Below are 21,043 nucleotides of genomic sequence, written 5' to 3'. Positions count from 1 at the left end.
TTGCCCAGATAAATATATTTATTTCTTATTACATATGTGAACCTTTCAAGAGCTAACCATGCTATTAAGTTTCATAGTCTTAGTCCAATGGAGGTACACTAACGTTTTTTTCCAATAGTTAACAAGCTAAACAAATATCATCTGTTTTTCAATTGAATCTATCAGCCAAAAACTATGCCACAGTAATCGCTGTCACTTTTAAAACCGTGACTGGTGACTTTACGAATAATGACAATTTATGCAACGCCACCCCAAAAATTGACCGCCGCTCACAAACCCTGCAGTTTATGACCTCAGCAGATACTAACGCACACATCAGAGGCTGACGTTTAGTTGCGAGTGATTCGCAGAGCTCTGATACTGTAATATCTGGAGCGGGTTTGCGTGTGTCAATGTCACGGTTGGATGCTAATCTCCTGTGGCAGAATCAGGATGAGAAGCAGCTGCTCATGATCCAGCGGCTCACATCATGGCCTGTACAGTTACTCTCTGATGAAACGGCCAATGCACAAACACTGCAGCTCTTTAATGAGTCTGAGGATCAGCCTTCGCTTGTCTGATTACTGCGCCAAATCAACCGCACATGCTCGCTTTTGGAGATCAGCGGCTGGAGGAACTCATGCAAAGATCAGCGGAGTTAAACATTACTAAATATTGATTAAGATGCATATTATGTTGTGAGTAATTGATGGTGGACTGATGAGTTACAAGAAATAATGTGAAGCTTATTCTGCTTATAAATAGGGATGCACTGAGATGAAAATTCTGGGCCGAAACTGAAGAGTGTGGATGCAATTGATTTGTCAGGTTTTTGTCCTAAAATAATGCTCCTGTGTGTAGCACTAGTTTCTTACACATCATATCCAAAGCGTGTTGTGTTTTGATCTGATTTTCTGACTGTCGTAGCTGTGAAATCATTCAGTGTAGTGATATGGCACTGCTAATGCATTCAAAACCTGCTGGAACTCTTTTAGTTGTGCATTTAGCTGCAAGTAACAACACACTTTAGGATGCTCAGCTTATCAGAATCAAGCAGAACAACCATCAATGGTAAATAATTAATCATTGTACTCTTTTACTTTACTTACAGATTCCTTTCATTATCTGAGACCTGAAATTGCCTGAGTGTATCGAGCAGATGAACAGTCACAAAATCCTGCATTTTCAAAGTTGGAGCTTCACTTTTCTACAGAAGACGAAATAAAGCAACTCAGGCTCTTTGGAAATGTGTACTTCAGCTTACATTGTTGCGAAATGTAAAATACGTTGCTCCGCATACGTTTTGATGCACGTTTTAGACGACAAATCCACTAGAGGGTACTAGCTACAATTTTGTAAATCTGAAATACATTACTTGAGGTGTGTTTTGATAAATGTTTCACACCATCAACACTGTTGTTTAGTTGTAGGGCTGGGCGGTATGAAAAACATTTTATTTTACGATATGTAATAGTTTATTTCACAGTAACAATATATTTCACGATATAGTTTTTTTTGTAAAGTTAGCTATTCCAGAGTATGTACAAAATGGCTTATTTATATAATAAATAAGCTTGAATATTTAGGAAAAGGACATATGCATATAGTTTGTATTTTATTTTTAACCTTATAAATATAGTAGACAAAATATGACTTTAGATTAGCAACAAATTCAACAATTTTATGTGGACAGACGTTAGTATTATTATAAACATTTTTTATGTAATATTAAATATAAATATGTGTATATATAACAAAATATAAATGTGTATAATATAAATATACAAATATAAACACTTATCGCATATATGAAACAGTTTTTCCTTTCGAAAATACAAAATATGAACTAATACAATTATTGTATAATATTAAAAACTAAGTGATCACTTCTAGTTGAAAATATAAAGCAATCTTTCTCAGGCCCTGTTTACACTAGTGCGTTTTAGTTTTAAAATGACGTTTTAGAATGAAAACGATCCGTGTCCACACTAGCGTTTTACCCAGTGTTTCTGAACAGCTCTCCGTCCACACCAAAACGCTGAAAACGCAAATCACGTGACCACACACACACTCTCAGGCAAGCGCTGCAGCCAATCTACCCAGATGAGAGCTCTGCTCGTCAGACTGCTCAAGCATCTCCCGTTGGATCTAATCTCACCATATTTATTAAACGAGATATAGAAATTATTCTTGTTGTCCATATCTAATGACATATTCCCCGACTTTGGTCATTGGAATCGATTACTTCGGTAACGTGTTTTGGCTGAGCGCAAAGATAACTTGATGATTAATGTAACCACGTAGCCTACATTCCTCATATTGACTGATCGCTTGCCTTTATTTCCTATAATATATAAACTTATTGTATGTTATACTTTTATAATGGTCATTATCGATTGTTAAAACTGATATTCAGCAATAGAGAGGGTATGTTTTGTATTTTCACTGAAAATGAAAGGAGGCAGTTGTTATAGGCTCCGTTTTGCTATAAATATCCACACAGTGAAGATGACGCTCATATATGCAGCACGACGCCTCAACATTTCTGCTGTCTGTTAAGTTGCTAATATCAAAATGAAAATAGGCAGTTCCTTAAATTATGTTTTCATTTTATTGTTGAGAAAGTGAAACAACGTAGCCAGGGTGATAGGAATGAAGTTATTATGTACACTGTTCCCTTTTAAGATTTACCCGTGTCCTCGGTATTCTGTTTTCCATATCAAACTGAGGAGGGGGAGACTGCAGTCTTGATCAAACTGTCGAGGTCTTAACTTACAAGAAGAGGATGCAGGACTGAGCTGTGTGTAATGTTAGGCTCCTTAATATTGAGGAAAAGCCCCAATCACATAGGCGAATGACAGCAGCCCCGCCTCTGTTTTCAGATGTCTCTGTTTTCCCCCATCCACACTGAGACGGAGCAGCAGCACTTTAGAATAAAAACGGCCTCTCCAGCGTTTTCGAAACGCTCCGTTTTCGGCGCTCGAAAACTCCGGCGTAGTGTGGACAGATGGCGTAACCGTAGCAAAACTTATGCGTTTTAAAACAAAACGCATTAGTGTAAAGGGGCCTCAGCCTCTCGCATACACCATGTGAGTTGGCCAATGGCCACGCCCACTTATTTACATTTCACATAATAAACTATTATTTTACGATACCGTCATACCGCCCAGCTCTGTTTTGTGCTATTTAGCTGCAAGAAAAATAAATAACCATTATTTATCGATAACATTTCACTGTAAATATCATTAATGAGCAAAAGAACATAAAGTTATTAGCGTAATGGTGCCCCTAGTGTTCATTTACCTAGAAAATGCAATATATTTTTGCAATTTTACAAAAATGTAGGTTGAAAGATGTATTTCCAGTGAGCCGGTGTTGAAAAAGACGAAGATCTACAAAACTCTTTGACTCTGCAAGAAAAACGAAGCATTTATGCCACTGGATGGCACAGCCTGAAAGATCAAAAGAGCTTTTTTTATCTAAAACATTCCCTTGAACTCTTCTTCAAAAGCCCTTCTAGCAGAATTACCCACAATCCCAGAAAACACAACAAGACAAGCTGAATCAAAACAAGAAAAGGAGACATTTCACTGAGAAACATGTTTAAGTGCAATATGAGAAATAGAAATGCATGGCCACAGTCATACTATATTCGCATTTGCAGATCTTTGTAATTGCAACTGTTCCTATGATGCCAGATTAAAACACTGTGATGCATACACATTTTTTAAAAGAAGACACACTATAAAAAAATACATAAATTTTCTGTATTTTCTAATTCATTTTTTTTTGTTAATTTTTTATGCTTTTAATTTGCATTGTGAGACTTTGAGCTTATCCTCCAACAACTTTTGATGTTGAAAAGTTTGAAAATGTGATTTTTTATTGACTTTTTCTTATAGTTTTAAGTTGGGCTGCACCATATTGGAAAAAACTAAAAATATTTATTTTTCTCTGCGTATTTTGCAATATTAAGTATAAAATAAACATGAAAAGAATATCTGTATTTGGAAAAAATGAATAATTTTGGATAAATGTGGAAGAAAATTGGATGATTTTGAAGAGGAGCGCATCTGCATAAAACCTAACAAAGCAAATCACAAGCAATGATAAAAATTAAATAAATGCTTTATGGTTATTCTGAGAGTCTAACCGTATTCAGCCACACAAATTAAATAATTCAATGTAAAATAAATAACACTATAATCTTCATTGCAAAGAAGTTACTAAACTTTAAGTGAAGTTACAAACTATTTTCGAGAGGAGCATGTGATATGATAAGATCGTGACCCGTAATCAGCAATAATCCAATCAGATTCGTTAAGTTTACAATAAATAGACTGATTTCGCCCTACTACCTTATCTTCGTTTGGAAGAATCCCCCCTTCCACCCCATCTCCTCCTTTTCCTCTCTTTACCAGGGGGAGCTCTCAAGACCTACCTGATCTGGACTCATGCCAAACCTGCTATTACTGTAGCTTCAAGCATATTTAAGTGTGAACTCTTGAAACTGGCTTGAAATGCGTGCACAGTTACAGGCCTTAATTATAAATTAGTTTGGTAACTTTATGGTTAAACTTTGCAATTACTCCACAACCGGGTGTGTTTTTAAGTCCTGCTCAACAATAATCCTAATTTGACATTGCAGATCCTGCGATCTGACTATTGCGAATGTGCACATCGAGATATCGATGCTGAATTGATATATTGTGCAGCCCTTGCTTGAAGTGCTATACTGTATTATCTGGGTCAGTGTTGTAAATTTTGATACAAAAACCTGGTAATAAACCGGAGCATATTTTTCTGTTATTTTACAGACTTAATTCTTTATATATTATTTCTTATACATTATATGATTTTAAACTACTAAAATGTCAATGAAAATCACTTTAAATTGCACAGTTGAATTTTTAACATCAAAAGTGGACAGAGTAGATACAAATGTCCCATAATCTAATTCACAACCATAAATAAACAGAAAAAAAATTATCATGAAATATAGAACCTGTTAATTATCGGCTATTTTAGTGCATTTTTATAGTTAAAATTATTTTTTTCTCATACATTCCTCGACATATAAATGATGGCTTTCATTTTTATAGAAAATTCTACAATATTTAGGAACTTATTTACCTACAAAATCTGTTAATTTCACTTTCAGAAGTAATTCCAACAACATACAGCTATAAAAAAACAAATTAAAAGTTGAAAATATATTGACCTTATTCTTTGTGTACGAGCAGGTGCAGACATCTGAATCTTTTTTGGCTCGAGACTTCCAGTCTCAATCACTTCCTTTCATTTTTAGACATAAAAACAGCTCGTTCTGCTGCTTGATGCTGCAAACTGATGTTTTCTTATTATATTATATTCTCCTTTTTATGTCTAGTCATGAACACACTTGTTTGTAGAGGAAGTAGTTTGATTGTTTTCCGCCGTTTATTACTCCTAGTCATTTCTTCCATAGGAAATTGAATCAGAAGTTCTAAAACAATCGCATAAAGGAGTGCACTTCCGCATTGAAGACTATAGGTTCAATTATGGTTATGTGTTTTTTTTCTTAAATTAAATGTTGATCAAAATATGATTTTTGTTTTATTTTGTAAACTATTGATGACATTTCTTCCAAATTTAAAATAAAAATGTCATTCGGAGAACTTGTTTCATTGCATAATATAAAAAGATGCCACTCAAACATGTTTATTTTCATTTTTGCAACATACAGTATACCACTGATTAAGAAATCAATATTGCGTTAATCACAAGAAACAGAGAATTTCAAGTGGTCTCTCATTTTTCTTTAGCTCTAAACCGCTATTTGGGGTATTAAAAAAGGTGCACGTTTTAAATTTTTACATTTAATTACATTTGCTTTTTTCAGATTTGATATTATCTGATATTAAGATTGCAATATAAATCTGCCCGTCCTCAAAATACTCTTCAAAAACTATGTAATCTTACCAAAAGCTCTCAAAAATACACGTCTGCAAGGAAGTTTTTCTTAAAAACTCTGAATGTCTTTTGTATTTATTTATTTTGTATGTGTATGCGAGTCTTGTATTTGTATCCTACAGATGTTTTGACTAATTAAAATGTTCAATAAACCCTGTTCATGTGTGTATGCGTGCTTTCGATTTTTAAGTTTTGAGAAATTTGGGAGAATTTGCAAGATGATGTAAATTCCAAGATTGACTCATGAGGTTAATATGGGTTTTAACCAACACAATCTCACGGCAATTCGTAACTTTTTGATTTAGTGGCTAATTCGTATGAATTTGTATGATCTAATTTGTACAATTTAGTACGATTTGCTCATCACCCAATGACGGTTGCGGTTAGGTGCCACGCCTCCTTTTTTAAATCTTACATTGTCGTACGAATTACCCACTAAACTGACAAAACGTAAAATACTTAAGTTTCCTCATAAGATCAGGCTTGTTTTAACATGGCCCACATTGAATTAGACTTACTAAAGATATTTTATATAGAAAGCACATTCAATGCAAATGTCTACTTTAATGTACTTCACTTTTACACAAACAATATACCATACATCTCTCGGATACAAAAATCAATCGATTTATTTGCTCCTTAGTATTTCAGACTTTCAGCAGTGAAATTTAAACCACACTGAACCGAACTGATCATCAGCTCTGAAAACTAGACTGACACGGTTTCAATTTACTAGAACTTCTATGTTAAGCTGCTTTGACATAATCTACATTGTAAAAGCGCTATAGAAATCAACATGAATAGAACTGAATCTGTGGTCACAGCTAAAGAGTTCACACTTTCCAGTGTGATTCACCTCTCCGTTATTCCTCATCTGATCAAGCGCTTAACCCTGAAATCCTCCTCCAAACAACTCAATAACATGGACAGACACACACAGATGCTATTTTACATCAAACTCCTGCCTGTCTCTTTCTGAAGCTTCATCTTACCGTCAGTCTTCCCTGTAAAACGCCAGCCTTCAAACAGAGTCCTTTCCTTCACCCTGCTCCATCATCTGAGGGGGTCAAATGGACAAAGTTCACAGGTCTGGCAGATGTTCATCACAGACAGACACGGATGAAAATAAAACTACAGTCTGATCTGTTTTTCATGTGTGTCTTGACTCGATTACGCTGTCGTCAAAGAGAAACGCTTTGAGTCGGTGCTTTTAGACATTTTGTTTTTATAAAAATGAGCACACACACAAAAAAAGACTTTTGCTGCTTGTTCAATCTACTTATTTAAAATGAGCCGAAACAACATCATTCTTAAGTTTTGTGGAACAACTTAAATATTTTATGTTCATTCATTCCTTTTCCTTCAGCTTAATTAAACTCTGCTGCTATTTTGGGATTTCCGCCTGGATTTGCCTATACCCAAATCCACATGCAGAGGTGTAAATGCAAAAATGTGGTATCATTTTGAAGAAAACCCTTTGAATTTTCATAAAACACTATTGAAAGTGTTTAAAATAACTGTATATGCTGTCTGTTTCATGATAAACACCTAAAAAAAGCTTCTTCTTTTTTTTTATAAACTCAAATTTGAAAGTGTACCTTTTAGGTTCTGTGTGGTCTAGCGTGCTGTAATTAATTTAGGTGGTTCCTGCACATGTCTGTAATCATATAAAAAAGAAAAATGTCTCTACCATAATCTATGCAAAAGTTATTGTATTCAAACTGATGAGAGGTGCTGTACAAGCCACAGGGATCGATCATTGTTTTCATATTTCACTATTCTTTTGTTTGATCAAACTTAATTCACTGTGTTTGGACCATGTCAGACATATAAAAAGATTACTTATGCACATCACCCTAAAAACAGAGAAGAAATGACCCTGAAGTGCACAGCATAAGGTAAGAGATGACCGCTGTCGGTGCTATCTGGGGCTGCTTATTGATCATAAATGTATTGTTTTCACTTCTGCGCCATGGAAACACCACGATTTATTCAGCAACTGTTTGATATGTGAATATAATTCCGTAAAAGGAATGCTAGATCTGTATGAGCACCGGCAAGAGCTTTCATTTGAGCTATAACTTGTACAAGTGTCATATATGAACCATATGAAAAATATGAAAATGAACCAATGTTCAATATTCAGCTCGGGTATCCAAAATACTGTGTATTTAAGTGTAAATAACTTGTGTACAGTAGAATAAAAACCAAAGTGATGCATATGCGCATAAATATAGATTCTACAATTTCAAATGAAACCACTTACAGGGGTCTGGTGCAATGCTAGCCCTTTAAATTTTAAAGCGCAAGTCGATGACGTCACGGTACCGAGTCGGCAGAGTTTAACTGGTTAAGGCTGATTTATACTTAGAGTGATCGGCGTGACCCACGGCACCTGACTTACGTGTAGTCGAGCATTTATACTTCTGCGTGCTATTTGTGTTGATCTGCAATAACACTTCCGAAACACTAGCAGTGTTTGTCTTTATATAGCAGGCAGACAGCCTTTATATTCCTCTGTGTTGAGTTTCTTTGCTCGCTCATTCAGAGGTGGGAACCAGCAGACGTGCAACAACATTAATCTTAAGGTAAACACAAAACAACAGTTTCCACCTGATGCTCCTTAAACTCGGCATTTGTAAAAACTCGCTCCAACAGGTTTGTGTGGCTCTCTGTCCCACCCACACTGGTCACAGCAATCAAAGCCAACCAATCACAAAGCTTGTTTTTTAAGAGGTGCGCGTCAGCCATGGCGAGGGCTATGCGACCGCGCGAAGGCTGCGCCAGAGCATACAATTAACGCAGAAGTATAAATCAGCCTTAAGTCTCTATTTCAGAGGTGGCCACAGTGGAATGAACCACCAACTATTCCAGCATATGTTTTATACAGCGGATGCACCTTCCAGCACTGGGAAACACAGACACACACTCATTTACACACTCATACACTATGGACAATTTAGTTGATTCATTTTACCAATAGTGCATGTATTTGGACTGTAGGGGAAACCGGAGCACCTTTAGGAAACCCATGCCAACACAGTGAGAACATGCAAACTCCACACAGAAATTCCAACTGACCCAGCCGGGTCATTCAATTCAAACCAGCGACCTTCTTGCTGTGAGGCAATAATGCTAACCACTAAGCCACCGTGCGCCCAATGTTTTATGTTCAATCAACTTAAATTTGTAAAAATTATTAAGTTAACCTAACTGATTTGTGTCGAGACAACATAAAGGTATTGTGTGGATCCCAGCTTTTTTACAGTGTGTGAAATGTGAACATGGAGCACAATAGCTGCCATAAGTGGCATTTTTTGGAAATTTAGACATATACAATTTATAATATACACTCCATAACTCATTTTGAGTGCTGCTTATTCACACTACTTATTTTAAATTAGCTAAAACAACACAATTCTTGGAATTTTTGGGACAACATAATTGTTTTATGTGCAATCAACTTAAATTTCTAAAAAAAAAAACTATTAAGATAATTGATTTGTGTTGGGACAACATGAATGAAGTGTGTGGAAGCCTCATTTTTTTTTTTTTTTTTACAATTATTGGTTGAGATAATACATATTTAGAATATCTAAAAGTCATTCACAAAATATAAATTCCGAGAAAATTGACTTTAAAGTCGAACAAAATAAGCTGTCAGCAATGCATATTACTAATAAACAATTAAGATTTTTGTCTATTTATAGTAGGAAATTTACAAAACATCTTCATGAAACACACTGAAAAAAAATCATTAGTTGGATTTACTACATTTTTAAAGGTAAGTAGTCGCAAACAATTTAAATGGACTGAATTTAAAGAAACAAATTAAATTTGGTAATGTTCAACTTCATTTGTTTAAAATCAGCCCATATAAATTGTTTGTATCAATAAATATTTAGCAAATCAAATGGATTTCAGTGCATGAGCTTTACCCAATATTCAAATGATTTCTGGCATAAAACAAAAATCAATCATTTTGATTGCCAAAAATATGCCTGTGCAATAGGGTTTTGTGCTTCAGGGTCAATAGTAATAATAATAATAATAAAGAATAATAAATTAATACAGTAAATAAATACAAATATTTCCCAGAGATGGGTTGTGGCTGGAAGGGCATCCTCTGCGTACAAACTTGCTGGATAAGTTGGCGGTTCACTCCGCTGTGGCGACCCCGAATTATTATAAAGGGACTAAGCTGACAAGCAAATGAATAAATGAATAAATAAAAATATGTAACACGTATACAGTGCTTCTTTTTTCCTTCAGAAACAGTTTGATGAAACCTTTTTTAAGTCATATGACACATTCACACACACACACAACTATCACATGTGCAAGAGTCATGTTGTGAGGAAATTCATTTCACAGTTAAACAAGTGAATATAAAGTAGTTAATGTTTCAAACATATGACCAGTAAGCACTAGTTTCTTCTCCATAAAAACAAAAATTGATTTAAAGCTAAGCTGCACTGGAGTATTTAACGCAAAACAAACTGTATACTGTACATATACACTAATTTAAATATATATCAGGTTTTCCACTCATTATCTGTGCATTTATGGCTCATACTTTATTTAATGTACAAGTCTTACTACTAAAAACCAGTAACTATGATTTTTAGCATAATAACATCCTAGATTGCAGCTTATTAATACTTAAGTTATAGTAGTTGGAGTTGATTGGGTAAAATAAGGCAAAACATGTAGACTTTACAAGTAAACATATAAGGCTTAATAACAGGCAAGTAATTAGCCACAAGTAAATAGTGAGAACTGGTAGTCAAACTACAGTGTCACCCATGTATGTACTTTTTATGTACTTGAGATCTGCCATGCATTCTTATTCAGTTCAGTTGTATCTCTATTACAATGCCGCCCCCTATTGGAGGACAATTTCAACTACAATCCAACAAGATTTATCACAAGTTAATATTAATATAATCATATTCAGTCTTAAAATAATGCTAATTCTGTTTTTTATCAAACCTGTTATCACTGTTTTACATCCAAATGTTTTCTACAGTCAGAAAAAACCTACAATGCTACAAACAAAGCAGCTAAGGATCATGATATTTGTACAAAAAGCAAAGCAGATAAAGAATATAGTCTTTTTTTGAGTAGCAAGTATAAGTAAAAGTACAAGTTGAAGTTAAAAATATGAAAGTGTAGGCCTGTAGCCTTGAAAGTAGCTTAATTGAATTGAATAGCCTTGGCAAACAAAAGGAAGGAGAGAAGTAAAAAAACAACGTAATATTTGCACACACATAGCTTATATTAAAATATAAAAGCTTACAACCTGATTAGAACAAGAATGTCCTTCATAACTACATAATATGAACAAACACGTGGATGGGGCCATCATGAGGGTGTAATTTGAGAATAGCAGAGCCTACTTTGATTTACAACACAACATTTAAATGTAATTTACCTCATATGTCAGTGTGCTTAAAATAATAATATGATAACTTGGTGTACATGTACAGTGAACTTAAAGGCTAATAAATACAGTGATACGGTCGTGTAATGTTTTGGAAACTGTATTTACCTGAATGTAACGAGTCAACTGGCTACTGAAGAAATTAGCATCGCTGACCAAAGATGTAGTCGATTTTGATAGCAGGTTTTGTTTCAGTGAATTACAGGTAAATGTATACTTCATCCACTGCTCTTTTTGTTATTTATGGTGTGATACGTTTTGTTAACGTTACACCGATTGAGAACAGTTTCAAAAACGCCTTTGCACTGTAGAAAACTAGCGATTAATGTATTCTGCCCCCTAGCGGAAGTTGCTAAATAAACAATAATTGCATATGTTTATTTAATATTTACAGTTTAATTATTAATTACATCTAATTATTTAAATGACTGTATTGATATTTCAAATACACACAAAAATAAAATAAGTACATAGGCCTATTAAATAGATATGACATTAAGTTTTACAAGGCTAATCAAAATAATGAAACATTTATTCCTTTTCTTTTTGGCTTAGCCCCTTTATCAATCTGGGGCATATTATTTACGTTGCGGATGCCCTTCCATTCGCAACCCATCTCTGGGAAACATCCATACACTCTCATTCACACACACACACACGCACGCACGCACGCACGCACGCACGCACGCACACACACACACACACACACACACACACACACACACACACACAATTTTAGCCTACCCAATTCACCTACCCCTGCTAAAAATCCAGCCTAGGCTGGTTGGCTGGTTTTAGGTGGTCGACCAGGCTGGTTTTAGAGGGGTTTTGGCCACTTCCAGGCTGATTTCCAGCCATTTCCAGCCTGGTCTTAGCTGGTCAGGCTGGAAAATGACCAGCTAAATCCAGCTAAAACCAGCTTGACCAGCCTGGTTTAAGCTGGACATAGCTGGTTTTGGCTGGGCTCCCAGCCTGCTAGGCTGGTCAAGCTGGATTTAGCTGGTCATCTCCCAGCATAACCAGCTAAGACCAGGCTGGAAGTGGCTGGAAACCAGCCTGGAAGTGGCCAAAACCCCTCAAAAAACAGCCTGTTTGATCAGCTAAAACCAGCCAACCAGCCTAGGCTGGTTTAAGCTGGATTTTTCAGCAGGGACCGCATGTCTTTGGACTTGTGGGGGAAACCGGAGCAACCAGAGGTAACCCACGTGAACGTGGGGAGAACATGCAAACTCCACATAGAAATGCCAACTGACCCAGCCGAGGCTCAAACCAGCGATCTTCTTGCTGTAAGGCGACAGCACTACATATGTGTCATAATGAAACCATACTTTCATAATTTAGCTTCTCATTTATTGTTAGAAATTACCTCAAACGTGGAAAAAGCTGTTCAGAACTGATATTTACACCTAAAATGGCAGAAAATGCTGTTTTCAGAGGCTATCTGGATTGAATTTGGATATCAAAGGCAATAGCCTATGGTTTAACCATGGTACAAGTTAAACAAATTAACCATGGTTTGGCTACACAAAAGACATAGTTTAAGCAGAGTATTTTGTAGTAAAACTGTGGTTATGCAAATGATAATCAATCCACCAAACATCATGGTTAATATAATTTTATAGGCCTAATGACCCTTTAAAGCCATGGTTAATTTCCATAAAAGAGCAGGATTGACACAGAAACAGTTTCTTCCCTCAGGCAATTCATCTCATGAACACTTTATGATAGTAATTGTGAAACAAACATCACTACTTTTTATACAATATATACTTAGTTATTTATTTAACAACATACTTTACATGCCAATAGGGTATATGCAGAAGTATGCAGAAGAGCATTTAGTTTGTCAGTAAACCTGGGTTATGCGCTTCAGGTGAACTGTATGCCTTTACAAAATTGGCACGTTTAAGATCTGTTTTCTTTAAAAATCAGCAATCATCACCGGCCGGCAACTGGGTCTCAGATTGTACAAGAATCACTGCATTAAATTACATTTTCCCCTCCATGACTTTAAAACATGAACATTTATTTGACTTGATTTTTATTTTTTAAAGGGCCATGACACCTCCCACTTTCAGTTAGAGTCTACTTTAGAATTTTTTCAAAAGATGCATGATTAATGGGCGTGGAGCTTCGCGAGCATCGGGCAGGAGTGGGCGTGGCCAGCAGGGGAGAACGTGAGCGAACGAAGCTAGCTCACAAAAAGAGACACAAACCATGAGGAGACGCATGAGTTTATAGTTTACAAAGTAAAAATGCAAAGAAATAAACAGTGATTTAATGCCCTGCTACATTTGTTATTCGTAATTTCATATACACATAACCACAATTTATATAATTATAAAGATAAGTGTGTTCATGTAAACCGCATAAATGGGGACTTCTCCCTCAATCCCCGTATCCAGCAGACTCAGTGCAGCAGATCTCCTGACCTGTCTATTTTAACCATTAGCCCTGCTTGTAATCTGGAGGATTTAGGCAAACACAGCAGCACAGTGATGTGTCTGAATGTAAACGAACTTCTGATGAAAGTCTGCGTCCGCCATTCTTTAATTCTCGTGCTGCTCTTCCGACAAAAATGCTAGCAGCACACACACAGCTTTGCTGTATGATCGGCCTTGACAAGATTGCGGGGGAAAACAAGCAACAAACCGCGTGGATCATGGAAACAAACGCATATGAGCCTTCATGAACGGCTAAATACTGTGTGCCCGTGGGTCCGTGACACAGCTCGGGCTTGACTCTGGCAGGTCTGGCAGGTCTCATGAATAATTAAGCAGCCGGCTCTTCTCATAGGATAAGAAAACTCCGCTAAGAATAATAATGAGAAACCGACGCGTCATCATTGCACTTGCAGTACTGCGCTGCGTCGCCGATTTTGATCCCGCCCCAAAAATCATTTTAAACCCGGAAGCTGAAATTAGCTGACAAAAGCTCAAAATTATCCAGTTTTCCCCCCAAATAAAGCTGACAGGTGCTAACATTGTCTTAACTGATGCTCAACACACACAAATCTGTTAATATAAAAAAAAGTTATCCAGGGTGTCCTGAACCTTTAAATGGAGTTTCTGCGCTAGCCTGCCGATTCTGACGGGCGCGTGCGAGTAAACAGCTTTTTGTCTCGTTGTACGCTTGAACAACTAAATGAATACCAAAGTCTGTTAAACTGATTGTATTTTAATTACATTACAACATTGATGCTGTAAAAGGAACCTTATAAAATGGAAAAAAAGTCACATTAACCGCTCATGGGAAGTTTATCCGTATGGGAAGAAACACTAGCTCCGCATATAACCTATTTGCACATGCACATATTGTATATAGTAATATACCTGTACATACACTTGTCAGTTTGTATATTTGCATTCACTATTTACTTCCATTTTTAAATATATTTGTTATGTTTTTTTGTCCTGTCTCTGTCACTCTGTTGCACTGTAGAAGCTTCTGTCATGAAAACAAATTCCACATATGTGTGAACATACCTGGCAATAAAGCTCCTTCTGATTTTGATTCTGGTTATTTTATACGAATCACACAGACGGAGAATTACAATAATGATATTGTTTTATGATTTTAGTGCAACACTCACTCTACAAACTTTTAAAACCATTTTGAGGTGTCTTCACAGTGTTAGCTGGAGCATCGGCCTTTTATTTTCACACATTATGTGAGACTAGAAGAGAGATCACACCAAAGAAGAGGGCTGGTCCAGACTCGACATAACCAAAACCACTTCCTTTTCACTCATATCACCCGTTTTCTGTGGAGATCGCACAGCATTATTCTGGACTTGCAAATTTGAAACAACAAACATGGTCAGTCCCATTCAATATTTACTAACAATTATTAATTATGTGGTTTTGGTGAGAGTCAATGGATATGTTTGGATAATTTCTTCTAAGATAAACTATGCACGTGTTACCAATGTATTTATTCAGCTTTTCTGTGTGTGTGTTTTGACATTAGAGGTTTGCTTTGTTTCTGAATGGACTCCTGCTGCTCTTTCTGCTTCCCGACCGGACAGAAAGTGTTGAATCCCTGGACATCACAACTCTTGCTCGCATTATCAACTTCTTCGAACAGAAGTAAGTTTTTTTACAGTATCTATTGAAAATGAAACCCTCAAAGTTAGCAGTTAGGAAGTTAAGCAACTAAGAGGAAGCATCGGAACAGTAAACAGGATTGTTTCTTAATCAGTGGTGTTAAGTAAGTAATTGAGCAGTTTTTCACAGGAATTGTACTTTAATATGTAATTTAAAAGTGTGTAATTTTACGTTTGCTTGATTATATTTTTACTGCTGTATAATTACTGCACTATTTTCCCTCAAACTGCACTCACTATTTTTCTTGTCTACAGTTGGCTAAGTAGAATAATCAGTTCCCTATTTCCCATCCAATCAAAATGAGCATAGAAAAATCGCTTCAGATTTATAAAAGCAGCAAACATGTACAGCCTGGAAGCGTTAAAAGAGCCCAAGAAGATGCAGGATCTGTACTGGATAATGACCGCAATCACAAAATGGCATTAAATAATAACTAAATGCACTACAGAATGTTACGTTTTCAAACACATGCACAAATTGCATGTATTCTGTCAGTGCTGCATGAGCTTGGTTTTTGTGGCGCCACCTGCTGGACACTTGTAGCTTGTTAGTCAGGGTTCAAAGGTCATATAATCTAATGGTTAACATCAATACAGCTACATTTTTGTCTCTTGGATCACACAGATTTTGCTTCACAAGTATAATATAACTTACACGTAAATACACGCTTAAAAGACAATTTCACTGATGTAAGCTACATAGGTAACACTTCACAATAAGGTTCATTAGTTAATGCATTTACTAACATGAAGTAATCATGAACAACACATGTACAGCATTTATTAATCATAATTAAACATTTACTAATGCATTATTAATATCCCAGTCCATGCTTGTTAACATTAGTTAATGCACCATGAGTTAACATGAACAATGAACCTGTATTTTCATTAACTAACGTTAACTAACATGAACAAATACAGCAGTAAATCTATTGTTCATTGTTTGTTCATGTTAGTAAATGCATTTATTAACATTAACTAATGAACCTTATTGTAAAGTGTGACCGAAACATATTTAATCTGCTGGGTATAAGGTGAAACTTTTCATAGCATATTACTTTTAGAAGAGCTACGTTTTTACTCAATCTTTGGGTAGGTTTTAGAGCAGATACTTCCACTTTACATTGTAAAAATGATATGACAAAAAGGTTTTTTTTATGTTGCTTTAACTCATTTTAATAAGCTAATCAGGTTTTGACTAGATTTTTTTTTAAGTTATGCAAAGATAAACTTCATATTTTAGTCAGTTTGATTAAAATAAGTTAAGATGACTAGAACAACTAAGAAAATTAAGGCAGCAAGAATTTTGTTACTTGCACTACTTTATTTTGATATGCAGTGCTACATTTTTCAGTACTCTGTCCACCAACTAGTGTAGTCATGATACTGGAAAAAACATTTTAACATTTGAACGTTGTTAAGTGCGTACTTAAACACTGAATGGCCATTGGCTGTTTTTTCAATATGCGATCTTTAGCGATCTTGCGTCCTCGTTTTCTCGTGTAATGTCATCGAGGATACATGGATGCAGACTTGAGCACAAAACTTGCTTGAGAAGTTCCATTGCAGCTGAATAAAGGTTGGAAGTGCAGCATTATATATATATTTATTATTAAAGTTCAGAGATAAAAACTTATTTACCCCAGGAGATTCCCTAAATGAGAGGGTGAAAGTAAACGTTAATATGAAAATATTAATAGAGGCATGAACACATAAGGGTGTTTGCTTGCTGAAATTCGTATTAAAATCTTTTTTATTTATATTGTGCAAAGTATATTTGTAAGGCTTTTGTTCGTTTTATATTTAAAGAGTTCACATTTAGCTGATAATTGATTATAAAGCTTGTTTGGCGTGCTGTCCTGGTAGAGAGCCCTGAGTGTACAGAGGCCAGCTAGTAAGTGCTGTGCAGGTAAACCTCACTCCTCTGACCTCTAAAGGTGCTCAAGCGACAGACGTTAGAGGCCATGGTCTTTAGCCTCCTTGTTAGAGCGACCAACTTCCATGCGGAAGGTTGCCGGTTGGGCGGCGTAGGTCTGGCAGGGTTACATTGGTGCCGTGACCCGGATGGGAGTGAGGTTTAGGGGTGTGAGTGTAACGGAGGCCAGCTAGTAAGTGCTGTGCAGGTAAACCTCACTCCTCTGGCCTCTAAAGGTGCTCTAGCGACGGACGCAAGAGGCCATGGTCTTTAGCCTCCTTGGTAGAGCGCCTGACTCCCATGCGAAAGGTCGCTGATTCGATACCAGCTCGGAGCAGGTTGGGTGGCATAAGACCGGCGGGGTTACATGAGCTCATAAGATCCTCGAGCCCTGGGCTCCCTCCCATTGTAAGGCGAGAGTGGAGTTTGAACTCAGGTAGATCTCAATGACTCCCCCTCCTGCTTATTGTAGCTAAGTGTCAGATATGGATGTACTCAGAGTTTGGCTAAAATATTTTGGATTAATTGTTTAGAGTGCTTGTTTTTAAACTGTGGGAGGAAACCGGATGACCTGGGGAAAACCCATGCGATCACGGGGAGAACTAGCAAAACTCCGCACAGAAATGTCACTGGCCACCGTGTCGCCCGCTTGAAAGGAGGGAAAGTAGGGTTGGGTAGGGGGGTTTCTTCAAGATGAAGCTATTGAGATGAGAAAAGTCTGGTTATTTATAGTGAGTTAAGGATCATCTGATAGGATAATTAATCATTAGCTAAAGTTGGAACAGCTGTGAACCATCATAAGCACTTGATCCTCTCGAAATTTGTTTATAAATAAACATAACATATTGAAAAGGTGTAAAACAATACATCGTTGTAGAGATCTGCGCGGGACTAAATTTTGAATCTGGCTCCCGCCCGCACCCGCCAGGTTTTAGCCCGAACTCGACCGCTCCCGCTTATATTAAGCATTTGTTGTCCCGCTGCCCACCCCGCCCCGATCCCGCTAAAGAGCGGGGGGAGAACAAAACTGAAAATCACCCAGCTATACAGTCCCAGCCTAAAACAAGCTGTCTGTATAAATACACACACACACAGACAAAGCTCTCTCTTTCTCTCATTCGCGCGCATGCACTAACACACACATAAGCACCAAGGGCACACACACAGGCAAAGCTCTCTCTCTCTCTCTCATTCGCAAGCGCGCGCACTAACACGCATACACACACAAAAGCACCAAGCACACACACAGACAAAGCTCTCTCTCACACAGACACACACCTCTCATTCGTGCGTGCGCACACATACACACACATAGGAACAAACAAGCTAAACAAAGCATCGCGCTATTTCATTTACACACATACATACGCGTGCTCGCTCAGGAGTCGAGAGCGATATTGCTAGACAGCCCGCTCCCTTCCCAAATTAAACCCGTTACCGACCGCTCCCGCGATTTATTTAGAAATTTATTCAGGGATTGCAGACCTCTACATCGTTGTATGAATGCCATAATGTTTAAATAAATTCCCATTAAATATAGGCCGGTTCATTCCGCTGTGGCGACCTCAGATTAATAAAGGGACTAAGCCGAAAAGAAAATTAATGAATGAATTAAAAATAGGTGAAGGTCATGACCATCAGGAAGACTGCAACATCTCATTTCTCACAGGATGCGTTCTGTGTTCCCGCGCACTCCCAAGTTCGTTCTTTTGAGGTAACTCTATTCTCGCACTGCTGAGTTCGTTCTTCCGTGGTAACTCTGTTCTCGTGCTCTCCCGAGTTCGTTCTTCAGAGGTAACTTGGCAAGACAGCTCTCCACAAGAGCACAAGTCCGTTCTCTGTGTTCTTGAAATTGAGAAACATCCATTGCGTTTTCATGCTCAACAAAAATGACTGTGATTGGCCGTGAAGGTCATTAGTTCACCGCTCTTCACAGAAAGTGCATGAATGTTATCGGGAAATGGAAGTTTCAAAATATTCAGTACTGATTGGTATTCAAATTCCAGTATCATGACAACACGACATGATCTCTTTTACTGTTTTGCAGCTATAAGAGAGTGGATGCAGATGGCCATGACGTGAAAACGTGAAAAACGTGAAAAACGTGAAAAACGCTATAACGGATGAAACAAATGCACTTTACCAGGGTGCAGAGCTCATCGCTGCAGGAACTAAGAAAGTTGTGATCAGTAAAAAGAAGCAATACAACAGGCATTCAGAGTCTCTCCTGCTCAATCCTGCCGGCAATTCTCTAATGACCCGACTTCTGAATAAAAGAAAAGATGGCTGCTCGGTTTTCTACACGTTTGAGTCCCCATGTGTGGACACATGTCTGAATCCAGATAGCAACCACAATATTCTTGAAGGCCTGAGGAACTGGAAGGAACACGGTGGGATTAAAGCTTTTGCTTTCAAGAATTTCTGGAAGTTTGACATTGGAAAAGATCTTCAGAGTGAATTCAAGAAGATTGCGGCTATTGTTCCTCTGTACCGCTGTGTGAGTGAGAATGTGTGTTATGCTTGTAAAGGGGAAGGAAACACTGCCATTGACCCACGCTGTCTGCCTTAAGAAAACATCTATATTCATGCACATGCAATGTAGTTTTAAAACCTATTATCATCTTTCATTTTGAAATATAGTCAGCTTAGATAAAAAATGTGTTTGCTTCCTGTTTAAACAAATAAAGTACTTCTGCTTGCTACTTTGTGTTTGGACTTCATTTGGACTTCAATGGATTTCACTTGTGGGAAAATGAATGCCCAAAGTGTACTACAGTATAAAGTCCACGTTACAGTTTGCGTAACATGAATTTTACTGTTTGCATAAACTGTACACTGTAAAAAAAAAAATCAGTAAATGAACAGTTTTCAAAGCTTGACAAAACTATTCAAAACTGTTTCAGAGATCCAAACACCAAATCATTGAACACCTGCTGGTCAAAACTGTGTGAATGTAACAAAAACATTTAAACATCCATTAAAAGCTGATTTTCCTTTACAGATCCGCCACTAACTTATACATGTGTGGGTTTTCATATACTTGTTTATGTTTACGTCCCATTAAAAATAAGCTCATGCAGCTGGCAAGGTGAAAGAAGACAGTCACAGCGGGTGCTGGACTGCTGATGTGAGCCAGAGCTTATGAGGACATGAGAAACATGTTCATCTTTTAAAGTGCCACTATTATGCTTTTTGTGGTTTGTGGTTTTGGAACCACTTGAGGGAGATTAAATAGTGATTTTAAATAAATAGTTGGGTTAATTGGGTGACCATTTAAGGAAATTTATAATCTAATGTGCTCCAAAACAGCCTTTTGAAAGGGGTGGGGCATGTCAGATACTAGAGAGCATATGATTGGTTGAGATTAGATGAGAAACTGAAGTTTAAGGTGACGTGAAAAAAAAATAGTTGATCCATTTCAAGAGTTCACACTTAGCTCATGATTGATTATAAAGCTTGTTTAGCATGCTGTCCTGGGAGAGATCCCTGAGCTCATAAGATCCTCAAACCCAGGGCTCCCTCCTGTTTGCAAGGCAAGAGGGGAGTTTGAGCTCAGGTAGAACTCCCCTGCTGTAGTAGCTAATGAACAGATAGTAATTGCTCTTATAAGATAACTTACTAGGAGCATGTCTATGGTGTTGATTTG

General features: G+C 37.1%; 2 protein-coding genes and 1 long non-coding RNA gene across 6 annotated transcripts in view; 2 read left to right on the top strand and 1 right to left on the bottom strand.

Annotated features, from left to right (window-relative positions):
* pax3b (paired box 3b) overlaps nucleotides 1–1,143 on the top strand; it is a 43,578-nt gene extending 42,435 nt beyond the window's left edge. The window contains exon 9 of the mRNA NM_001328397.1: nucleotides 1,091–1,143. Coding sequence (NP_001315326.1) covers nucleotides 1,091–1,125 — 35 coding nt within the window. The 3' untranslated portion in view covers nucleotides 1,126–1,143. The remainder of the gene's footprint in view (nucleotides 1–1,090) is intronic.
* The window catches only part of sgpp2 (sphingosine-1-phosphate phosphatase 2), a 146,331-nt gene that overhangs the window by 96,860 nt on the left and 28,428 nt on the right, over nucleotides 1–21,043 (bottom strand). Inside the window, exons 1-2 of one of the 2 annotated variants that reach the window (XM_073922654.1) lie at nucleotides 11,483–11,705; nucleotides 6,924–6,988 (exon numbers count right to left, since the gene is read on the bottom strand). The exons of the other annotated variant lie outside the window; for it this stretch is intronic. The gene's annotated coding sequence lies outside the window, so the exon portion shown is untranslated. Of the gene's footprint in view, nucleotides 1–6,923; nucleotides 6,989–11,482; nucleotides 11,706–21,043 lie in introns of those variants that run through there. 2 annotated transcript variants of the gene reach the window in all.
* On the top strand, nucleotides 11,271–20,096 carry LOC101884267 (uncharacterized). Of its 3 annotated transcripts, none has more exons than XR_224512.5 (4): nucleotides 11,271–11,579; nucleotides 15,006–15,192; nucleotides 15,344–15,462; nucleotides 19,445–20,096. It is a non-coding gene; the product is annotated as an uncharacterized lncRNA (long non-coding RNA). The 3 variants fall into 3 exon arrangements; XR_012391072.1 differs by having other exon boundaries at nucleotides 11,281–11,579; nucleotides 14,994–15,192; XR_012391071.1 differs by having other exon boundaries at nucleotides 11,507–11,579; nucleotides 14,816–15,192.

Source organism: Danio rerio, chromosome 15 (assembly GCF_049306965.1).
Source record: "Danio rerio strain Tuebingen ecotype United States chromosome 15, GRCz12tu, whole genome shotgun sequence".
In the NCBI taxonomy this organism is placed as follows: Eukaryota; Metazoa; Chordata; class Actinopteri; order Cypriniformes; family Danionidae; genus Danio; species Danio rerio.
The sequence above is the reverse complement of the archived record's forward strand: the minus strand, read 5'-3'. Positions and strand labels throughout refer to the sequence as shown.